This window comes from Mustela lutreola, chromosome 3 (genome assembly GCF_030435805.1).
Source record: "Mustela lutreola isolate mMusLut2 chromosome 3, mMusLut2.pri, whole genome shotgun sequence".
NCBI classification, from domain to species: domain Eukaryota; kingdom Metazoa; phylum Chordata; class Mammalia; order Carnivora; family Mustelidae; genus Mustela; species Mustela lutreola.
The window spans coordinates 198,112,768-198,134,291 of record NC_081292.1 but is presented as its reverse complement, the minus strand read 5'-3'; the positions used below and the strand labels follow the sequence as shown (position 1 = coordinate 198,134,291).

Genomic DNA, 21,524 nt, shown 5'->3' with positions numbered 1-21,524 from the left:
GAGAACCTGATATGGGACTCGATCCCAGAGTCCCAGAGATCCCTGAGATTATGACCTGAGCCGAAAGCAGATACTTAACATACTGAGCCATCTAGGTGTCCTCTAGAATGATTTCTAAAATTCTGCATTTCTAGACATATAACCATTTCAGTACTATAACTCTACAAAGCAAAAAGACGTTCAAGTTACATTGAGGTTTAAATATTAGTCATTGTTTTTCAAATCAGTTGTCACAATTAACTCCAGGACTTCAAGATAAAGGGGAGAACTGACATGTAAGGGAGATTCTGGCTTTTCAGTGAAATTCAGGAACAAAGCAAGAACAGATCTATTTTTTGAGCTCTGGCTACTATCTGCCACTCAGGAGACAATGAAGAATCTGAACTTGATGGGCACAGTAATAGGCAGCTGAGAACATTGAGGAACCCTCTTTCTCCACCTGCCTTATTAATAGCTCGTAGTCCCAGTTCCTCAGCATTTTATCATGGGCCTTCTCCTTTCTCTCTTAAGGAATCTCATCTACTTCAAAGGCCTTAACTTCCAATTATATTATAATTACTTCCCCAGTCTTTACCTTGAGCCGGAATTGGCATATGACTTTAAAATGGAAACTCAAAATCAGCCTGCAATCAACCCCACAAATTCATCACTTTCCAAACTGAAATTATATCCTTCTCCCATGAAATGTTTTTTCCTCCTTTACTAATTGTTGATTATCAGTCACCTGATCAGCAGAGCCAAAATTCCAAGAGACAACCTTCTTCTCAGTACTTGCTTTCCACGTATTCCTGTCAAAGTATTCTCCAGGCCTGTTGCTATGGCCTTAGTTCAAGCCCTTCTCTTTGGCTGCCTGAGCCAAAGACCTTTTCAGCCTCAGACCTTTTCTATTCTACTCTGAGCCAGGGAGTCTCCAGGAATGCCTAGTGCTACTCAGCCCTCCCCTCCCCATTCACTTAGGATACTGTTCCTCATGCTTCAGATGCCCTCCGTGTCTAAATGTGTGTGCGCACTTACACACACACACACACACACACACACACACACACACACACACACCCCTTTCATTAACTTGGTTTCTCCCCAAGATTTTCCTATAGGGGAAAAGAATATAGTAACTATGGAAACCAAAACATGCAGCTCACTTGATTGTTCTATGATATATTAAGGGCAGGCATCCTGGATATTGATTCTTCTTTAGTGAGTTTGTTTAGTGTGTATTTTCCTCCAGACCTATCAACTCATAGAGTACACGAGAAAACTTCAGCTTCTAGATGTGAACAATGGAATAGGAGGCCTCACTGTCCTGTGACACTTGCCCTGAGCAGACAATATCTTTCGACAATGAAAACAACCCAAACTTCTTTGTTAAATTCATGATTTTACTGTAGAATATACCAAGAAAACTAGCACTATAGTTTTCTAAGATCAGTTTATAATGCTGAACAATTGATAATAAAGACACAAGAACCTTCTGTTTTTCAAATGAAAAATATATGATAAAGAAATATATTCTCCATTCTGTTCCAAATTCAGTCTTTTCTAACAATAATAGCTAACGATGACAGAGCACTTACTATGTGCTAGGCATTGGAATAAATGCTTTGCGCATATGATCCTTTTTAATCCTTATAACAACCCCACAATGTATTATTATTGTCATTATTTAAGAGATAAGAAAACTGAAGCTTAGTGGTTAATTAACTGGCCCAAGGTAGGAAGGCCCCAGAATCAAACCCATGACTATGTTTTTCCAAAGCTGGGACCTCCAACCTCTGAGCTCTGCTGGTAAGAGATTAGAAATGTGAAGGACAGTGAATGTGGGTAGTTTGAGAAATTCTCTCTCTCCACATCGCTTTGTAAAAACACATCCTGATTAATGAATAAAGAAAAACGACAGGTCTCCAAATTTTTTTTAATCACCAATTTTTTCTTAGATGGTTTATAACTTGCTTTTAGAAAAAAGTCATCTGGGACGCCTGGGTGGCTCAGTTGGTTAAGCAGCTGCCTTCAGCTCAGGTCATCATCCCAGCGTCATGGGATCAAGTCCCACATCGGGCTCCTTGCTCCGCAGGGAGCCTGCTTCTCCCTCTGACTCTGCCTGTGCTCACTCTCGCTCGCTCTCTCTCTGACAGATAAATAAATAAAATCTTAAAAAAAAAAAAAAAAAGAAAAGAAAAAGTCATCTGATCCCAAAGTTGGCTGTATTAACAATGAAGCAAAATAATTTGTGTTTTTATGTATATCATATGCCATAAGAACTCCACATCTGAGTTTGATTTTGTCTTTTTAAAAAAAGATTTTATGTATTTATTTGAAAGAGAGAGAGAGAGCACACAAGTATACATGCCCACGAGCAGTGAGGAGGGGCAAAGGGAGAGGGAGAAGCAGACTCCCTGATGAGCAGGGAGCCAGATGTGGAATTTGATCCCAGGATCCTGGGATCACAACCTTAGCCACCCAGGCTTTAAAAGGGCTGCTCTACAGTATCAAGAAAATAATGCAGACGTATTACCGTAAATTGGGAATAATTCTGTTATGTATTCTGAGCTGCTAAGATTAGTAGAATATAGACCAAAATATATCCTTATCCCAATAAATTAAGTCCACGTGTACCTTAGTATCTTACAAATGCCAGCCCTTCAATATTTAGCAAATGAATGAATCAATCTCTCGTCAAGTTACATCCTTGCAGTCTGTAGTAGGGAGAAAAATGAAACTACATTAGAAACCTAAGACTGTCAGAGCATTTGAAAATTGATGGCTTTCTTAGCCCAATTTATAAAAAGCTATATAGGCTTCTTATGCATTTCAATAGAAGATGTTCGTTATGGGCAGAGCTATGGCAATGAAGCCCACCAGTTACAAAGAAGCTGCAAACATTCCCTAGAGATGGGTTTGACACATTGGCAAAACCCACAAAATATTTAATAGGTACCCCCCCCCAAGCTTTCTTATTTTAAAAACATTGGTAGTAAGATATTTTCCCCCTCAAGTTAAGACGTTGAAGGAGAAAAGTCCAACTGCTATGGGAGGGGGAAAAAAGCCCCTAGATAGAACAGACTGAAAAGAATCTGATGACTCAGGGTCATTACTATGACTAGCAATCACTGCATTGTAACATAGTGACTACAGCTGTAACCTCCAGGATTATAAGTTCTTACACAGTACTTTTTTCCTACAATAAATGGTGTGAAATGCTAATTTGGGGGAGATTTTAAGTCTACTTCTCATTTTGTTCTCCCCCTTACCAGGAGGCTATCAGCGATGACACTTGGCTAATGCACTGTGCTTCTCTGCTTCCTGCCCTGCTGTTGGCTGAGAAACCAGATAACCAGGTTATCAGAGAACCCAGAAGGTGTCGGCATGAGACTGAACCCTAGGACCTGTTTTTCTGCCCTTGGCTGGTTCCTCTAGTACCTCTTTCTTTCATGCCTCCAGCACATGGGATTTAGCTGGCTTGCTTCTCTTCCTTTAGCAATCTTGTCAAGTGCTTTTCTTACCTGGTGTTTTTTTTTCTTTTCCGTAGGCTGGCTATGAGAATACACTCTGTCCCTCCTTTACTGTCTCCAAAGAAAAGTATAGGTTTTTCTCTCTTGGTGAGAATTTTAATGTTAATTGCTACAGAGAAATACATAGTGGATTACAAACATGGAAAAAATGGCTTAGTGAAATCTTAAAATTTTTCATTATGATTTTATTCCTTAATCAGTACATACTGACTCCTCATCTTGGGTGTTATCAGAAGACTATGTGCTCACTTTCTTGTTACAACACTGTAAGCTCTCTGAATGAAGGTATTTTATTTTTGTATGCCCCAAAGCTAAAAGCAACAGATGTGCAGTAGGCTTGCAATACATGCCTAACTATAAGCATAAATGTGAAAAATGTCAATACACTGAATTACAGAAGTAATTTAATGAACAAAACTGGTTACTAATATATTTCAGTCCAACATCAATTAAATGAATTGCCTTGGAAAATTAAGCAAAGATTGAACATTTGAAAGAAAACAATTATTTTCTTTATGAAAAATGCTACGAGTTTTCTGTTAAAAGGGTGCTTTATTATTTCTAAAGCAATAACACAGTACCCACTTTTCTTGTAGAAACTAAAAGGAACTAGTCAGTGTCATAGGAAGGCTAAATTGCAATCTTTGCCTTTTGCTTAGTTTTACCACATTTTCTACTAGCAGCATTTGCAGCTGTTTATGGGTACATTTAAAATAAGGCCCACGTTAATCTAAGAAACATAATAGATGAACATAGGGAAAGGGAAGGAAAAATAAAATAAGATAAAAAGAGAGAGAGGAGCAAACTATAAGAGACTCTCAACTATAGAGAACAAAGTGAGGGTTGTTGGATGGGAGGTGGGGGATGGGCTAAACGGGGGTCGGGCACTAAAGGAGGGCACTTGGGATGAGCACTGGGTGTTCTATGTAAGTGATGAATCACCAAATTCTACTCCTGAAATCAATACTACAATGTATGTTAACTTGAATTTAAATAAAAACTTGGAAAAAAATATAGTGACAAAATAAACTCATAAAAAATAAAATAAGCCCCACATCAAATGAAAATAAATGATCAAATGTCTTCTTAAAAAACGCACAACTGTTAAGTCTCCTCTGTAGTCTTCTGAACTGCCAACTAAAAATAAAACAAAGGATTTTATTAAATTGAAAAACAAAAAAACCATAAAAAATGTTAAGTTTGATATTACTTTGAAAAGTCACAGCTGTTTAAGACAATCAACCAGACCTCCAAGTGCACTTGTGTCTAAAATGTCACTTTTGTCCCCAAAGAGAAGGAAATAATCAAGTATTTTATTAAGGTGCTCACTATTAAAACAGAGGAATTAGAGGAAATTGGTCTTTAATTGGATGCTTGCATTCTTTCCAGGGTTCTTAGTATGTTTAGATGTCGATATCTTGACTTTGACATTTTCCTGATTGCCCTTGATAGCAGCCTCAAGGCGGGCTTTCAGGGCTGGAGAAGAAGCCATTACATTTTTAAAAACTGATGAATACTGAGGCCCAATCTGCATGAGATTTTGCAAAGCAAAGTCATGTAAATTTTTCATGACAGCAGTTGCTGATCCCAGAGCATTATCATCCAAAAGGAAGGAAATGAGGATGGGCAGAAGACAGGCCACCAGCTGAGAACGGTGCTGTTCTTCGGCAATGGCTACCAGTGCTTCCAAGACCTTTATGCCTTCTTGAAAGATCTGAAGCTCAGTAGTGTCTTCAGGCTTTCTCTGGTCTATTTCCTGCAGTTTTTCCACAATAGAGGATACTAAAGAGTAAATGTATGGGTAGGAAACAGCTGGATTTGGATACTGAAAAACGGAAAGCAGGAGTTGATAGGTCTTGATTTGTACCACAGGATCTTTTATCTCAAGAGTAGCCTTAAATTTCTCAATACAGCGCTTCTGAAGGCATGGGAGCTCTTGCCAGGAATTTCAAGAAAGTGCTAAAAAATTGAAGTTACTTAACAATCCAGGAGCTTACTTAAAATCCAGTCTGCTTTAGAAATGAAATGGCTTTCTTCTGACAGTCCATACACACATGGTGTACTTAACACTTTGATAGATAGAGATTGATTCTAAATTATCTTCATTTATATTGTATCCTAATTGCTAATTTAAGATTCTGCCTTATTCAGTAATTATATTAAACTTTCTTGTATTTCTCAGACAACATAATGATTGGAAAGATATTTCGGAAGTTGGTTTAGAATTATCCAATAAATAGTAGTACAAGTTAATTATAGCTCTACAGTGTGACCTCAGATCTGGTGTCTATAAATATGGCTTTTCACCACCTTTTGGTTTGTATTGGTTTCACAAAATGGAAATTTTACTTATTTTAAATAGAATAGGATATTTCCACTTCAGTTTCTCATGTGGATTTTCTGTTACCTCTACTCCTGGTAATTTTGTTTTCATTTATGACAGACATTCATACTAATGAGTTTAATTCATATTTATATTCAGGTCAACTATGGATTTATATTAAACAACAAATTTAGATCATCACCAAATGCAAGTATGTTTTTTTATTGTGAAACATATTTTAATACAGAAAAAATCTAATGATAGAGTCATATTGGTTGAAAAAATATTTTTGAACTGTTGGTAATCACTGACTCTCCTTCCACTTCAGTGTTAAATGTATTAATCAAGCACTATGTCACAACATAGCATTTCCCTGTTAAAAAATTAAAAACTGGAGTGATAGACGCATGTTCCGAACTGAGAAAACACTTTGAGTCAAGCAGGAACAATGTGATATACTCTATTTTATTATGTTTGTATATAAATACTCTTGTAAATTGTTCAAAATGAAAACACTTGACAAATCTAATACTACAATCAATTTTTTAAATTTACATAAATAAAGCTAATTTTCTTTATCAAAAAAATAAATAAATAAAATAAAACAAAGGAAAAGACAGTGGTTTAGCTTCGTACTAGCTAAAGAGATAAAAATGGTTGAAAAAAATGTGTTAAGTTGTTAAGTTATGTGCTTCAGGAACAACAGTACCATCTCGGAGACATCTTAGTTGATTTCTAGTCTCCTCCTCTTCCTTTCTTCCTTCAGACAGAGAAGGCTCTTTCTTAACTAACAAGTTTCCCTTTGTTTTGATTTATACCACTGGCCTGAATAACCTCAAAGTACCACACACAACATGCCTATGACTGAAAGTAGTAAGAATAGAAAGCAGAGCTTTGGCACTTGGACCTCTAACACGTATTTACTTAAGTGATGAATTTTTGAGAAGTTCATTTTCTAAGTTGACACAGATTTTAAATATAAAGAAGTAGTTAAGTTCTCCTGAAAAGGTACAAAACCATGGGAAATGGGTCATCTCCGGTGGGCCTCACACCATAGGCATGCCCTCCATTAGCCTTTTCTGAGACAATGCCATACCATGTCTTTCATACTCATCTCTGAACTCCCATCTGTTCTCTGTCTCTCTCACTTTTATTCCTCCCACCAATAAATCCACATAGTCTAGAGCTAGCTTTCTCTCCAAACTCTGAGAATTAAAATTAAGTATAAGATTAACCTCAATCACGTATGTGCACACTCAATGGGAGTGTAATTTAGCAATCCTCTTAGAAGAACTACGTGGCTGGAAGACAGAAGAGGAAGAGCAGCTTATTTTTCATCATTTTTCAATTTGTCTACATGTGTATGTCCATCCAGTGAAAAAATAATGAAATATGTTACTCAAAAGTCTCTATTCCCAGGGCGCCTGGGTGGCTCGGTGGATTAAACCTCTGTCTTCAGCTCAGGTCATGATACCAGAGTCCTGGGATCGAGGCCCACATCGGGCTCTCTGCTCGGTGGGGAGCCTATTTCCCCCTCTCTCTCTCTGCCTGCCTCTCTGCCTACTTGTGATCTCTCTCTCTGTGTCAGATAAATAAATAAAATCTTAAAAAAAAAAGTCTCTATTCCTGACTTACTTACTTCTCTAAATTTTGCTCTACCCTCTTCCTTGGCCTATTACAATGCTCAAAATCTTCTAGTTTATTAAAAACGGATAAAATTAAAATTTAAAAATCTCACTTCCTTGAAACTCCCGGTTCCCCGCTAGCTACTGCCCTCTGTCCTCAGTCAAGCATCTTCAGAGTATTTACTCTCCCTTTTCCTCCTCTTTTATTCATACCACAACCCTACTACAACCTGGTTTCTCCTAAAAACACCTTCCCTTCAGTCAATAATAGGCCCTGCTAACCTACCCAGTGGTACTTTCTTAGTTGTTCTCTTAAGTATCTCTGGTTCAATACTGTTGACTACTTCCTACTTCCCTAATGGTTCTCCTGAAACCTACATCTTAACAGTGAATGCACTTTCTCAAATCCCTTCGTTGGATCACCCAGCTCCCTTCCCTTGATCCTTATTAGTAAATATTGCACAGTCTAATACCTCAGATTTACCCACTTCTCCTCAGCCCCTCTTCTATCATCCTAATTCTACCCATCATTGTCTCTTAGTCTACGAACCAACCTCTTAACAGGCCTCCGTGTTCAATTTCTAGGTTTCTCTCTTCTCTGTAAGATAAGAAAATGTTTTAAAAAACTAAACATAAAAACAAACTCCTTAAAAACAAACAAACAAACAAACCTAGAATAAAATCCACAAATGAAAAACCTAGGATAAAATCCAAACATCTGCTGTAGTCTAGCCCCTGACTATTTCTCTTTCTCCATCTTGCCCCTCTCTTTGCTCAGACTCAGCCACAGAGTCACAGTCTAGTGTCAGGCTTTTTAACTTCCTCATCACACTCTCTGGATCTTTGTAACTGTTCACTGTATCTGGAATAGTCTTCTCTCTTGTTCTTTATATGGTAACTATTTCTCCCCCATTCCAATCTCAGCTGAAAAATTATCCTCAGGGAGAAGTTACCAGTCCACCTGATCTAAAGTAGCCTCCCCTGCCATCTTTATTTTCTAACTCAGCATCTAAGTTGTTTTTTTCACAACATATATTACAACTTACTTCCAGGAACAAAGGGGAAGTGCTACCTTCTCCCTTTTTTCTTTCTTGCTGATCAGAATGAGAATATAATGGCAGGAGTTTAAGCAACTCAACACATATTTATTGTTAAATGAAGTATTAACTGAATTGGTGGGTGAATTCTTTCACCATTAACACACATATCAACACTACTGTTACACAAATAGTGTAACACTCTTAAATTAGAGCCAATTTTATTTGAGCTATTCCTTATTGCCAGAAAGCTTTCTAAAGAGAAAAAATCTGAAGTTTGGCAAACACTGACAGATATATATGGATAAGCTTCCAAGACCTCAATGATCTTAACAAATGGATTAGTTATACCTATATACTTCGAGTACGTTCATTTTCTAGCACAAATAAATCATAATGCAGTGTAAACAGGATATCCCCAAGGTTATGTGAGTCAGTAGTATAGCTAGAACATCACATATTAAGAAGCCTGTTACCTAAGAAATTTCAATAAAATTACCTGAGCTAATAACTGGTCAATCAGCTACTCACTGGACAGTTTTCAATAAATGCCCCTTGAATTAAACTGAAAGGGGTGCCGCTTAATGACTGAGCCACAAAGGTGGCCCTTTCAGTTTAATTCAAGAGGCATTTATTGAAAACTGTCCAATAAACTGAAAAGAGATTTAAAAGTAGTATACAACAGCATACAACAGTATACAATCTGCCTTAAGGGAAGTTAAAGACCGAAGAAATCTAAGATCTATTAGGGAGAGCTCTAACGAGTTCCATGATCTAGATTAAATCTAAGATCTGATGGTCTAGGATATCTAAGAGAAGAAGATAACACCACTAGATAATAAATATTTCATGAGTATTAAATTATACAGTCAGGCGGAGGGAAAGCTCTTTTCTAGCTGACGTGGTCTGGTTTCACACAGCAGTTAAGATTTAAGTGCGTTCCTCAAGGATGGAATGATTGGGAGAGTGAGAAGGGGAATAACCAGTAGGTCAAGGACAAAGGAAGAAAAAGAAACCCCCAAGCAAAGAGGTGACAGAGCCAGTTTGGCAACAATGTACAGACCAATTTAAGTGGGAATGATTACTGGGAAAGTACTTGGAGCTTTGAATATGACAAGTTCTGGTTAAAAAGTCTGAACTTAACCCCACAATAAACAAGTTTCTAACACCTGAGGGGCACCTGCTACCTCAGTTGGTATAGCCATTCTTTACACCCTAGTTCAAATGCTACTTTTTCCCAATGCCAGATTTTCCAGAAGCCCCAGAAGTAAGATTAGTTCCCAATATTCTCCACTTTTTTCTAAAACATTTTTTAACAATGTAACTATTCCTCATCTCCTCTGATAAATTACATACTCCCTACAGCATACATACCCAATTTATTTTTGTATCACTCCCTCCTCCTCTCATAGGTAGTTGAAGATCTTGATAAATAATATATGGCAACATGTGATATAATGGCTAGGAGCACAGACTCTGAGGACAGACTGCTTAAGATTGAATGTAACACGGTCATTAGCTGTGCGACCACAGGTGAGTTACTTAACCTCTCTGTGCTTCGGTATCTTTATGTATAAAATGGAAATAGCAGATATTTCATAAGGTTGTCAAAGGATTTGGCTTAGAACACTGTAAGCACCATGAAAGTGTCTGTTAATGGGAAAATACTGATTATTGTATGACAGTTGAATCTTTACTTACGGAAAGCAAAATGTCAAAAGTAAAGCCAGTTTCTAGGTACTAAGAGGTACACAGAAATTCCTCCTAAATTCTCCATGTTTATCCTCAGGGTTAGCTGTGCCCTTTAAAATCTCCCTTATGTTAACAATAGTTCTATCTTAGTTTGACATTTCAATATTCTGAGAAAATATTTAGTTCAGCTTCCACCTAATTGATCTTCTTGCTTCCAGTCTTACTCCCTTTAATCCGTCCTACACAAAGGTCAGAGTAGTCTTTCTAAAATGAATATTCAATATTTTTCCTCTGCTAGAAACCCTCTCCATTCCATCCCCTTAAGGTAAAGTTCAGCTCCTTAGTGTTTCATACAAAACTGTCCTAACAGAGCCCAGCCGAATCTCCAGCTTTATCTCTCAACACTTCTTACAGTGAAACCTAATCACCTGGCACACCTCAAAGGCTTTTTGTATGTCATTCGTTTTCGCTAGAACATCCCTGAATTACTTTGCAAGGACTGCCATAACAAAATACCACAGACCGAGTAGCTTAAGTGAAAGAAATGTATTTCCTCACAGTTGTGGAGGCTAGAAGTTGAATATCAAAGTGTTGGCAGGCTTGGTTTCTCCTGAGGTTTGTAGATGCCCACCTTCTCAATGTGCTCTCACATAATTTTTTCCTCTGTGCACACATCCTTGGTGTCTCTTTTTGTTTCTACAGTTGTTTTTATAAAGATACAAGTCAGAATGAATTATGACCTACCCTAAATGCCCCATTTAAGTCAATCACCTCCTCAAAGGCCCTGTCTCCAAATATAGTCATACTCTGAAGTTACAGGGGTTAGGACTTTAACATAAAATTTTGGTGGGCACAATTCTATCCCAAACAGCCCCTTCTCTTTTTCTTTGCCCAGGCTAATTCCCATTTGTTTTTCTAAGACTGGACTAAGCCTTTCCACCCTATAGATAGAGTTCACTGCCCTTTCTCTGTTTCTACCTCTGTAGGCTGCATTCTGGATACTGCTATCCTATTAATACACTATTAATAACTGTCTCTCCCTCTTCAGACTGTATTTCTTAAGAGCAGAGGCTAAATCCCTAGCACTTAGCACAGTGTCTGGCCCATCAAAGATATTTAATAAAGATCTGGTTATTAAGGGAAAGTAGGAGAAAGAAGAAGGGCTTTGAAGAAAGGCAAGAGTAGGTTCAAACCTTGGTTCAACCATTCACTTGTAGCTTTGGGCAGTCACTAAATGCTGAACTTATATTCTTTTTTTTTTTTAAAGATTTTATTTATTCATTTGACAGAGAGAGAGAGATCACAAGTAGGCAGAGAGGCAGAGAGAGAGCGATGCAGGCCCCCTGCTGAGCAGAGAGCCCGATGCGGGACTCGATCCCAGGACCCTGGGATCATGACCTGAGCCAAAGGCAAGGGCCTAACCCACTGAGCCACCAAGGCACCCCTGAACTTATATTCTATTTAAGGCAGTTGTACTGATAAATGATCTGATTATAATAAAAACACCCAGAAGTGGGGCTGGTTCACAGCAGATGCTCAGTAAATGTTAAAAATTCTGAGTCCGCCTAGGTTTGACCCCAGTTCCACCACTTTGTAAATGAATTACCCTGGACATGTAAATTCACCCTCCGCTTTAGCTGCCTATCTACAAAAATACCTCATAGTGCTATTGTGAGGGTAATATAGGTAAAATGTTAAGACAGGTATCTAAATGTAGTAAGTATTACGTAAATGTTTGCTATTACTACATGAACACTGCAGGTCTGAGCAAATATGACTGGAAGCTATGAATAATTTAGTCCCTTCATTTACTAAGTCATTTTAAATGCATTACCTTAATGCCTCAAATTTCTTAACAACTAAGTAAGATTGTAACTAAGAGGTTCAAAAACTGTTACAAATAATATAAAGAGCTCAAAATAATCATGAAATTATATACTACTATCTGTCTCATTCCTTATATTGGTGTTTAACATATTTTGAGTACTGATGTAAAATATTTAAGGAACTAGTTTTTCTACTCTTCGTGACTACTGATGTTAACCATGATTTCCAGTTTCCAGTGGAGAATCATATCTTTGGCTCATATTTTCAATTGCAGAATCACTAAACCTTTGAACTAGAAAGGACCTTAAGTAAACTGAGGTGGATTTGGAATGGCCTTTTGGGGTCATAATGAGCAGCTCTGTTGGGTAAAGGAATGGCAAGCAGAGAGAACACTTTGTTCAAAAGTACTAAAGCAAGGGTTCAGAACCTCCAGATAGTCAAGGTATATAAGGAACCAGTTATTAGGAAATAATGCTGGAAAATAGTTTTCAATCATCCAAACTTTAAGGTGAGTAATTTATGACATAGGTACAACTTACCTGACCTATAACTTTGACCCAAGACAGATCTAGGTTTGAATCTCCCCTGATAACTTCAGCAAAACCTCTGAGCATCAGATTAGCACAACAGGGTTATTATGGTGATTAATCGAGTGAACATATATAGAGCTCATGACCAGTGTGTCTGGCTGATTAACAGTACAGCTGTCTTGAACATGGGTTTGAACTGTAAGGGTCCACTTATACACAGATTTTTTTTTTGATACAGTACAATAAATGTTATTTTGTTTTCCTTATAATTTTCTTATCATTTTCTTTTTTCTAGCTTGCATTTTCAACTGTATGTGCCCCGACCCCCCTGTTGTTCCAGGGTCAAATGTACTCAAATGTTTGTTCTTTCTTATGACTTCTTCAACATATGAATACAAATCTGTAAAATAACAAGACACTATCATTCATACATGTGATTGCTGAATGTCTGAGACTTGTTGAACATTAATTTTAAAAATAGAAAGCTGGAAAAACTGCTGAGATGATAAAGTGTCTTCATCCCTGCCCTTTCCCACCACCAAATGTCCTTCACAGTTTGTTCTGAAGTGTCATGTCAACGCTATTACCATGCTATTTGGAGAACACTGTAACTCAGACTTCCAATTCTACAGCAAAGATTTGAAGGTCAGAACAAATTTTCCTTTTAAAAAAACTGGAAGAGTACATGTCATTTTATTTCCACGGTCTATTCTAGCTTGATGAATTTCCAGTGAAAAGTTACTGCTTTTGGGTTTTCTTCTTTTTTCTTTCTTTTCCTTTTTTTTTTTTTTTTTTTTTCCTGGCTCAGAAATTTCAGGTTTTAAATCTAAGATTCGTGGGCAATGAACTGAGTTCACCATTATTATTATGACCCAGAACACTTGTAAGTGTTTAGGAGATTATCTTTACGCTGATACTAACAAGGACATCTGCCAACATCTATTATTTACGCTTGAAACTAAAGTTAACCGTTTCTGTATCTGGCTCAAAATCAATCGCAAGAAAAGCCCAACTCAGCATAGAAAGAGCTCTTTGCAATATCCTCTCCTTTCGCTCACATCACAGATGGTGACCGAGGTTTAAGGTTTAATGCCCAGACACTAAAGACGCTCATCGCTCAGGGATGGGGTTCCAGGTGGATGCTCTCCGGCAAAGAATGAGATACTGCCAATCCTCAAAGATGCAACTGAGATGACCCCGGAGACCAGAGCCCAGCGCCCATCACTTCGCACCCACACTTGGGATACAAACCGCTCCCCACCGCGGGGCGCCGAGCCGGCGAAGACCCGGGCCTGCCATACCCAGCCTCCGGCTCCGATGTCCGCGCGTGACCTCCGAGGACCGGGAGGAGCTCGGGGCGGGGAGGCTCCACGGCTTTCAAGAGAAGTTGGCAAGGGTAAGTTCGAGTCACGCGCGGGAATGTTACTCACGGGAATGGCCCGACGTCCTCCGCCCGCTCTCCCTCAGGGAATAGGATCTAAAGCGGCGGCAGCCTGAGAGCCGCAGCCGAAGCGGCCGCGGCTGGCAGTAACCGCCCGGGCGTGGCAGGGACGGCCAGGCGACTTCACAACATCATCATTCGGCGACTTCGGTTTTGCAGCACGGCCGGCTCCCTCGCAGCCCCGCACATTGGAGAAGTACGGAGACCCACTCTCCCGGCGGTCTCCGCGGCGCCAGCGCGCGACCTGCCGGGAATTGTGGTTTCGCGTCCGTCCGCCCCCCTCACCCTTCCGAGTGGTTGCGCGAGTTGGTCCCGCCCTCAAGCTAGAAGGCCCCGCCCTCTAGCCGCCTGGCCCCGGGGCGGGAGGCGGGGCCGCCAGCCTGGGGCGAGTCCAGTCCCGGCGGACTGCCTGGGGCTGGGGCAGAGTTCCAGGCCCGCAGTCCCAGTCCGGGTCGCGCCGCCTTGCTGCGCCCCGCGGCCCGCGCTGGGAGCGGGTCTTGTGCGCTCGCGGTGCCCCTCGGCGGGCTGGGCTCCCGGGGCCCATAGGCCCCGCACCGTTGGCCGCCTGAGGAGAGGTGCTGGTCGTGGTCGCCGCCAGGGTAATGAGGGGAGGCCGTTTGGGGTCGGGGGTGGGGGGAGGTGTAGGGCCGGGTCGGGGACGTGAGGGAGCGCGGCTGGGTCCGCGCCCGCCTCGGGAAGCCTCAGCTGGAACTCGACGCTCAGCCTCGAACTCAAGCCCGGGGAGCCGGCGGAGCGGTGGCTGGAGTCCCGCGTGGCGCGACAGGGCGAGCGGCCCCTGAGCCCGGGCCGCCCGGTGGCGGAGGCACCTGCGTTCGGGGTAGGCGGGGCTTGCCAGGTGCGCGGGGCGCGGGCTCCGCCGAGTCCTCTCCGCCCCCACCTCTCACCTTTGGCAGCGCTCCGGGTCCCCGAGCAGTTTCCAGACAGAGGACACCCCCGGCCGCGGCTCCGTGTCCCACCTTCTGCGAGTTCGCTGTCGCGTACTCCCAAAGCAGGACTCGGAAGGAACCTCTTACAAAATTAAATGGTCCAGCTTTGTTTTGTTCTCGGTATTTAAACGCAGCGTTGTGTTTTTTCCTCGTGGGTTTGTTGTGTCAAATAACCCTTTTCCTCAAAACTTGGTCAGGATTTTGTGACACAGCGTCTGCCCAGCACAGAGTCCGCCCGGCGCACAGTAGGCGCTCAGTAAATGTGTTTTGAAAGCGTGAGTCACGATACTAAGTTTGGAAAATCTTACGGAGTTGTGCGTCGCTATAATTTTTAAGACTTTATGGCTTCTCAAGATTCCTTTGAAAATTACAGTAATTTTAAGGCTCAGCAGAGTTAAATCGTTTTTTTGTTTGTTTGTTTTTTCTTTTTTTGCATTCCCTGTAACAATGGCCTCTGTGGGATGCCTGAATTAATTCAAAATCCGGCAAAATAAATGCCGCCCTATGATTTTCACAGACATTGTTAACCTTTGATATTAAAGCCTTTGTACGAACCATTCTGTACTGTAAATAAATGCGCCCTATGATTTTCACAGACGTTGTTAATCTTTGCTGTTGAGGCCTTTGGACGAACCATTCTATAATGGAGTAAATTTAAATTATTTACAAAGCTTTACCCTAATTAGCTTGTTAGACACAAATGCAAGGGACCACACTGATGTAATAATATATTTAAAAATATAGATCTCATGTATGATTTCTTTAAAAAGATTGTATCTTCGTATCTAGTGAAAGAGCAAGCAGGAGAAAATTATGACAGTGAATCTGTCCCTTCAACCCAAGGTACAGCTGCTCCCTTGACCTCAAAATGTCTTGTAAAATTATCTCTTAATCGTCTGGTATATCTAAAGCAGAAATCTGTGGGATTAAATCACCCCAGTGGGACAACTTCTTTAGACTAACAAGTCTCATAAATGGTGTCAGTTCCTTCTGAGTTTTTCAGAAATACAGATAATGTAAGGGAATTTAAAGTTTTTTATTGTTATTTAAGAACTTACTGATATGAAGTGGAAAAAGAAAGAAACCAGAAAACTGTGTTAATCATGACCTCCCTAACCGTTCTGTTTGTGGGAGTGTAAACTGCAACTAGTTAGGGCCTTGTCTACTCTGATCACCAGTGAGTGTCCCCAGTGCCGACCATGGTAGTCATTCATTATTAAACACGTGGTGGAATGAACACTCGGTTGCTTCAGATTAACAGTGTAAAGACTTTCTACATGTGTATGGTTTCTTCATTTATTTGGACATTTCCTTAGAGTTGGGTAGGGGAGGTGAGAATTTTACTGCATCAAAAGGTATGAGTATTTTCATGGTTATTGAACATTGCCAACTTGCTTTCCGATTGAACCTTACCTTTTCCAGCTGAATGTACCTTTCAGAGCATCCACTCAAGCTCTTATATTGGTACAGTGTTTGGTGGTTATGAGCCCTTTCAGATGAATATCTCATTTGATCTCAACCACCCTGGAAGGTGGGCAGGGCGGATATTGCTTCCTCCTTTTGTAATACAGCAAATGCCACTGCACTGCCTTAAATTGATGATAATGAATGGCAGGAGACAAAATAATCATAACCTTTCAGGTTTTCCTTCCTCCTGTTCTCTACTTTGGGTTTATAGTGAATATCCTGAATAAATTCGTATCTTTCCTTAGCAGTAAAATTGGATACTGCTCTATAATATCTACTGCTTACAAAGTCTTCCTTTTCGTTTTCATTTTGCTTAGATATTTACCTTGATTAAACTTGGGGGTTTCATTAAAATGAAATAATAAACCACAACTAATAAGGAAGAGATGATATTGGTTAGGTATAACAAAACACCCAGTACTAGAAAGTTTAGAACATTGCTATCCTTTCTGTTAGGAAAAATCTGGAATGTTTTGGTGGTGCCTTTGTAGTTCCTTGAATCTGAAGAAGTTGCTATTTTAAACTTATGAATCTGTTGCAGTGTCTTCATAAACTATTGAGATTAATACTCTACTAGTGAAAGTGGGCAGGAATTATTTGTATAATAATCTCTATATCTCATACTTGTCAAATTCTAGGGAGAATAGAATTGAGAACTAAGAATCATGAGGTAAAAAATATTCAGCCTAAAATATTATTTTTATGTGAAAACTGAAAACATTTCTCTTTTTAAAAAACACATGACAACGAGGGGTACCTGGGTGGCTCAGTGGGTTAAGCACCTGCCTTCAGCTCAGGTCATGATCCTGGTGTCCTGGCATTGAGCCCCAGTCTGGCTCCCTGCTAGCGATGGGGTGGGGTGTCTGCTTCTCCTTCTCCCTCTGCCCTTTCCCCCACTCTTGCACGCTCACTCTGTCTCAAATAAATAAATAAAATCTTAAAAATTAAAAAAAATATATGGTAACAAGAAAATGTTATTCCTAGTGTGTTACTAATCCAGATTCTTTCCCAAATTTTTTAGTCATGGACCCCAAATGATTTAATAGGCAATTAATCCAATTAGGAAGCTGTAGAACATTTACTTATAACTAGAATAATTGGAAATTATTGGAGTATATTTATAGGTGGGTCCAACACTAATTTTCTGTATTGCTTTCACATTTGCTTAAGTTTCTTTAAAGTACAGAAAAGATAAAGAGAGACGCAGGTATATTGGTCTTTGGAAATAATTCACAATCTGCTTTTCTGTTGTGATGTCAGTTCCCAAATAGTGTTCGGTAAACAGAAATGCTCTGTATAGACACTTTTCAGAAATGTCTCTAGTCCTTGCGTCCAAGAACAGCTGCCTAAATATCATAAGGGTTGATAACTAGTTCTTCCAGGAACTTTTATTAAATCTAATTATTTTACTTTTCTTTTTTATAATAGGATATTTCTTCATCTTGAAGATAAAGCAAAAATCTTTTTTGGAGTAGATGGATTTTTGACACTTTCTGTGAACTAAAACGATTCAATGTCTCTCTTGGTAAGTGTGTTAACATAGATTTAGTTTCAGGGCACTTGGGTGGCACTGTCAGTTAAGTCTCTGACTCTTGGTTTTCGTTCAGGTCATAATCTCAGGCTCGTCAGATCAAGCCCCATGTCATGTTCCATGTTCTGTGAGGAGTCGGCTTGGGATTCTCTCTCTGGCTCCCTCTCCCCACCGCAGGCTCTCTCTTTCTCTCTCTCTCTCAGTCTCTCTCAAATAAATAAGGGGCTCCTGGGTGGCTCAGTCAGTTAAGTGTCTACCTTCAGGTCAGGTTACAATCTCAGGGTCCTGGGATCGAGCCCTGCATTGGGCTCTTCTGTTAGTGGGGAGTCTACGTCTCCTTCTCATTCTCCCTCTGTGCACTCGCTCTCGCGCTCTCTCTCTCTCTCTTTCTCAAATAAATAAATAAAATCTATAAAATGAAATAGCATAAGTAAATAAATCTGTAAAAAACAAAAAAGAGCACAGATCTAATTTTGTGCCATCAGAGTAGTTAGATGTTAGTGCAGAGCCATAATTGAAAGTGTGTTCTGATGGGATATTGTTATGCTGAGATGTTATTTTGACCTGAATGGCTTCTGGTCTTAAGAAATGAGTTAAATTTTCACTGAGTTTTTGTTGCTTTAAAAAAGAGCTTCTCCTTTACTTTTCTGATATATTCATTATTCTTTTTCTTTGTCCCATACCCACTCATTTTCATACATTTACTGTACTTATATATGCCTCTCCCATCTAGTTAGCTATGCCTTATACTTAAATCTTTCAAAAGTCCCTTTCACAAATTTCCATTAGACCAAAGGCAAACAAAATAATATAAAAATAAACCTCTTATAAGACAAAAAAATTTGGATCAATGTATAATATGATGTATAGATTCCAGTTTGTTTTGTGTTTATATTAGATCCATGGTATCTAGATGGAGAACCAAGAATCATACGGTAAAAAAAAATATTCAGCCTACAGAAAATATTATTTAGATTAAGTAGTTTCAGGTCTTCTGTCATGTCTTGTATAGACCATAATATGATATCTGACTTTATTAATGTAGCAATCTTCTAAAAAGTGATGGGTGTATTTGTATGATGATTTTCAGTTTATAAATACTTTCAGATATTATATCTCTTTCAGCCTTCAAAGTGTAAGTGATGGCAGGGCAGGTGGTTTAATCCTTATTTTGAGTTTGGCCCAAGATGGCAAAGAATTGCCAGATTCAAACTCGTATCTGCCAATTTGCTCCATCATTTGCCAAGTCTGAGAGGCAGAACTACAAAGTGAGGAAATACAGAATGTGTTCGTTGGATTTATTGTATGATTTGTTTGGTATATGAAAAATACAGAATGCATTTACTTTATTTTTAAAGTAATGCTTTTCTACTTAAAAAGGGAGCTTTAGGGTCTCCTGGCTGACTTAGTCAGTACAGCATATGACTCTTGATCCCAAGGTTATAAGTTCAAGCACCATGTTGGGTATAGACATTATATAAAAAAATAAAACCTTAAAAAAAATGGTGGGGAGCTTTATCTATCTAGATAGTTGTTATGAAATACCCACCTCATTTTCTTTTTTTTTTTTTTCTTTTAAAGATTTTATTTATTTATTTGAGAGAGAGAGTGAGGAGAAGGTCAGAGGGAGAAGCAGACTCCCCATGGAGCTGGGAGCCCGATGCAGGACTCGATCCCGGGACTCCGGGATCATGACCTGAGCCAAAGGCAGTCGTCCAACCAACTGAGCCACCCAGGTGTCCCCCCATCTCATTTTCTAACGCAGAGATGAACAAACTTTTTCTGTAAAAGTCAGATAGTATTTGTGTGCTATATGGTCCCTGTAACAAATTACTCTTCTGTTGTGTGAAAGCATAAGCAATACATAAATAAAAGTGAATAAGTTAGTGTTCAAGTAAAACCTTATTCACTACAACAGGTAGTGTCTCAGACTGACTTGTGGACCATATAGTTTGTAGACCCCTCTTCTAAAGGATTACTTAAGGTTAACAATTTTATATCAGTTTGTAAATTGGATGAGATGTAAAAGGGCATTTTATAGATGAAGATCCTGAGATTTAGAGGGCTGTGTGGATTCCCAGGGCTTCTGAATTTTGGAAAAAGAATATCTTATTCTTTTATTCTATAATTATGGATTTTGTGAAAAACAATAGAATTTAATAATGGGTGATTTAAATTTATTCAGTTTGTTAATAATTTTAATTTTACTCTTCCTGTAATGATGAAATATTTAGAATTCTTTGAATATTTTCCTAAATGAGATATCTGTACAACTGAGATAAAGTTGATGTTTATACCTATGAAGGATTCCTCCCCATTCAAGTTTTACCCTCTGTTGGAGAGTTAAGAAATGGTGTTTTCAAAGGAGCAGCATACGTAAAATATTTTCCTTTAGATTCTTTTTTAGGTATAATTTTTTATTTGGCTGTTATGATAGTGGATTAAAAAATTACACTAAAAATATTTTAGGGCATCTTCTGGATGGTTTGAAATAATTTGTGCTGCCTAGAAGACCTTAATGTGTGTATTTTTCATAAGCTATTATTCACCAGCATATAATTGATTCAATGTGGATATAGAAATGTTTTGAAGTATAAGCTATGAGTGTTTTATGATTTTTATAACTTGAGCAGCTATTGAACATACTAACATTTTTTAGGAGAGGTCAGCAAAAACATTTTGCCTTATAACTTGGCTGGTTTTAGCTGTCTTCACATTAGTGATCACTTTCTTGAACTGTGAAAATTCTATATAAAGATAATGAAATGGAGATCTATCATATTATCTTATAAAATGTTTTCTCTATTTCTATAAACCAAAAAACATGGATCACTTCTCTTATTTTGAGAATAAGTTAGGTTTAATATAAGTTTTTAAAAATATGTCCAATATGTCTTTTTTTCTTTTTAAGATTTATTTATTTATTTGAGAGAGAGGGAAAAGTGCGTGCACAGGGAGGAGGGGCAGAGGGAGAGAGTCCTAAGCAGACTGAGAGCTGAGCATGATCTATCGCTGGGCTCAATCCCACAGACACTGAGACCGCAACCTGAGCTGAAACCTGAATCAGATGCTCAATGACTGTGCCACGCTGGCATCTGGTGTCTCTAAAAATATGCCTAATATGTCTTAAATTAACTTCTCTTACATCAAAAAAAAAGTTATGGGCATTCTTTAGAAAGACTTTTTTATGTTTGAACATATTTTGATAACTGTATTAGAGGTCCCGCCAAGACCACCTCCAGGTTTGATGATTTGCAAAACTAGGAGTTGCAAAACTTAGTCATGTAGTCATAACTAAGATTTATCATTGCCAAAGAACACAGAGAAAAATCAGTAAGGCAAAAGGGTACATGGAGTAAAGTTCAGAGGCAACCGGGCTCAAACTTTTTAAGAATCCTTTCACAGTGGGGTCACATAGGATGTGCTTAATTCTCCCAGGGAATGGCAGCATGTGTAAATGTTGCCTACCAAGGAAGCTCATTGGAGACTCCTTCTCAGTTTTATTATTGGGGATTGGTCATGTAGGTACCTTCTGTTAACAGGTAACAAAATTTCAGACTTTCAGGAAAAAAAGCAGTAGTTCAGCAGAAACCAC

General features: G+C 39.1%; 3 protein-coding genes across 7 annotated transcripts in view; 1 reads left to right on the top strand and 2 right to left on the bottom strand.

Moving 5' to 3' along the window:
• The window catches only part of TRAK2 (trafficking kinesin protein 2), a 69,194-nt gene extending 54,940 nt beyond the window's left edge, over positions 1 to 14,254 (bottom strand). The window contains exon 1 of one of the 4 annotated variants that reach the window (XM_059168413.1): positions 13,974 to 14,254. The gene's annotated coding sequence lies outside the window, so the exon portion shown is untranslated. The remainder of the gene's footprint in view (positions 1 to 13,973) is intronic. The other 3 variants (XM_059168414.1, XM_059168409.1, XM_059168412.1) reach the window with 3 other exon arrangements.
• LOC131827972 (HEAT repeat-containing protein 5A-like) lies at positions 4,551 to 5,457 on the bottom strand (the record flags this gene model as incomplete). The annotated part of the gene is made up of 1 exon (XM_059168892.1): positions 4,551 to 5,457. A coding segment is annotated over one exon (603 nt), but the record flags the coding sequence as incomplete, so codon positions are not given.
• An 83-nt stretch (positions 14,255 to 14,337) lies between the features above and the next one.
• STRADB (STE20 related adaptor beta) overlaps positions 14,338 to 21,524 on the top strand; it is a 28,141-nt gene continuing 20,954 nt past the window's right edge. Inside the window, exons 1-2 of one of the 2 annotated variants that reach the window (XM_059168417.1) lie at positions 14,338 to 14,583; positions 17,827 to 17,923. In XM_059168417.1, coding sequence (XP_059024400.1) covers positions 17,912 to 17,923 — 12 coding nt within the window. In that variant the 5' untranslated portion in view covers positions 14,338 to 14,583; positions 17,827 to 17,911. The remainder of the gene's footprint in view (positions 14,584 to 17,826; positions 17,924 to 21,524) is intronic. The other variant, XM_059168416.1, reaches the window with a different exon arrangement.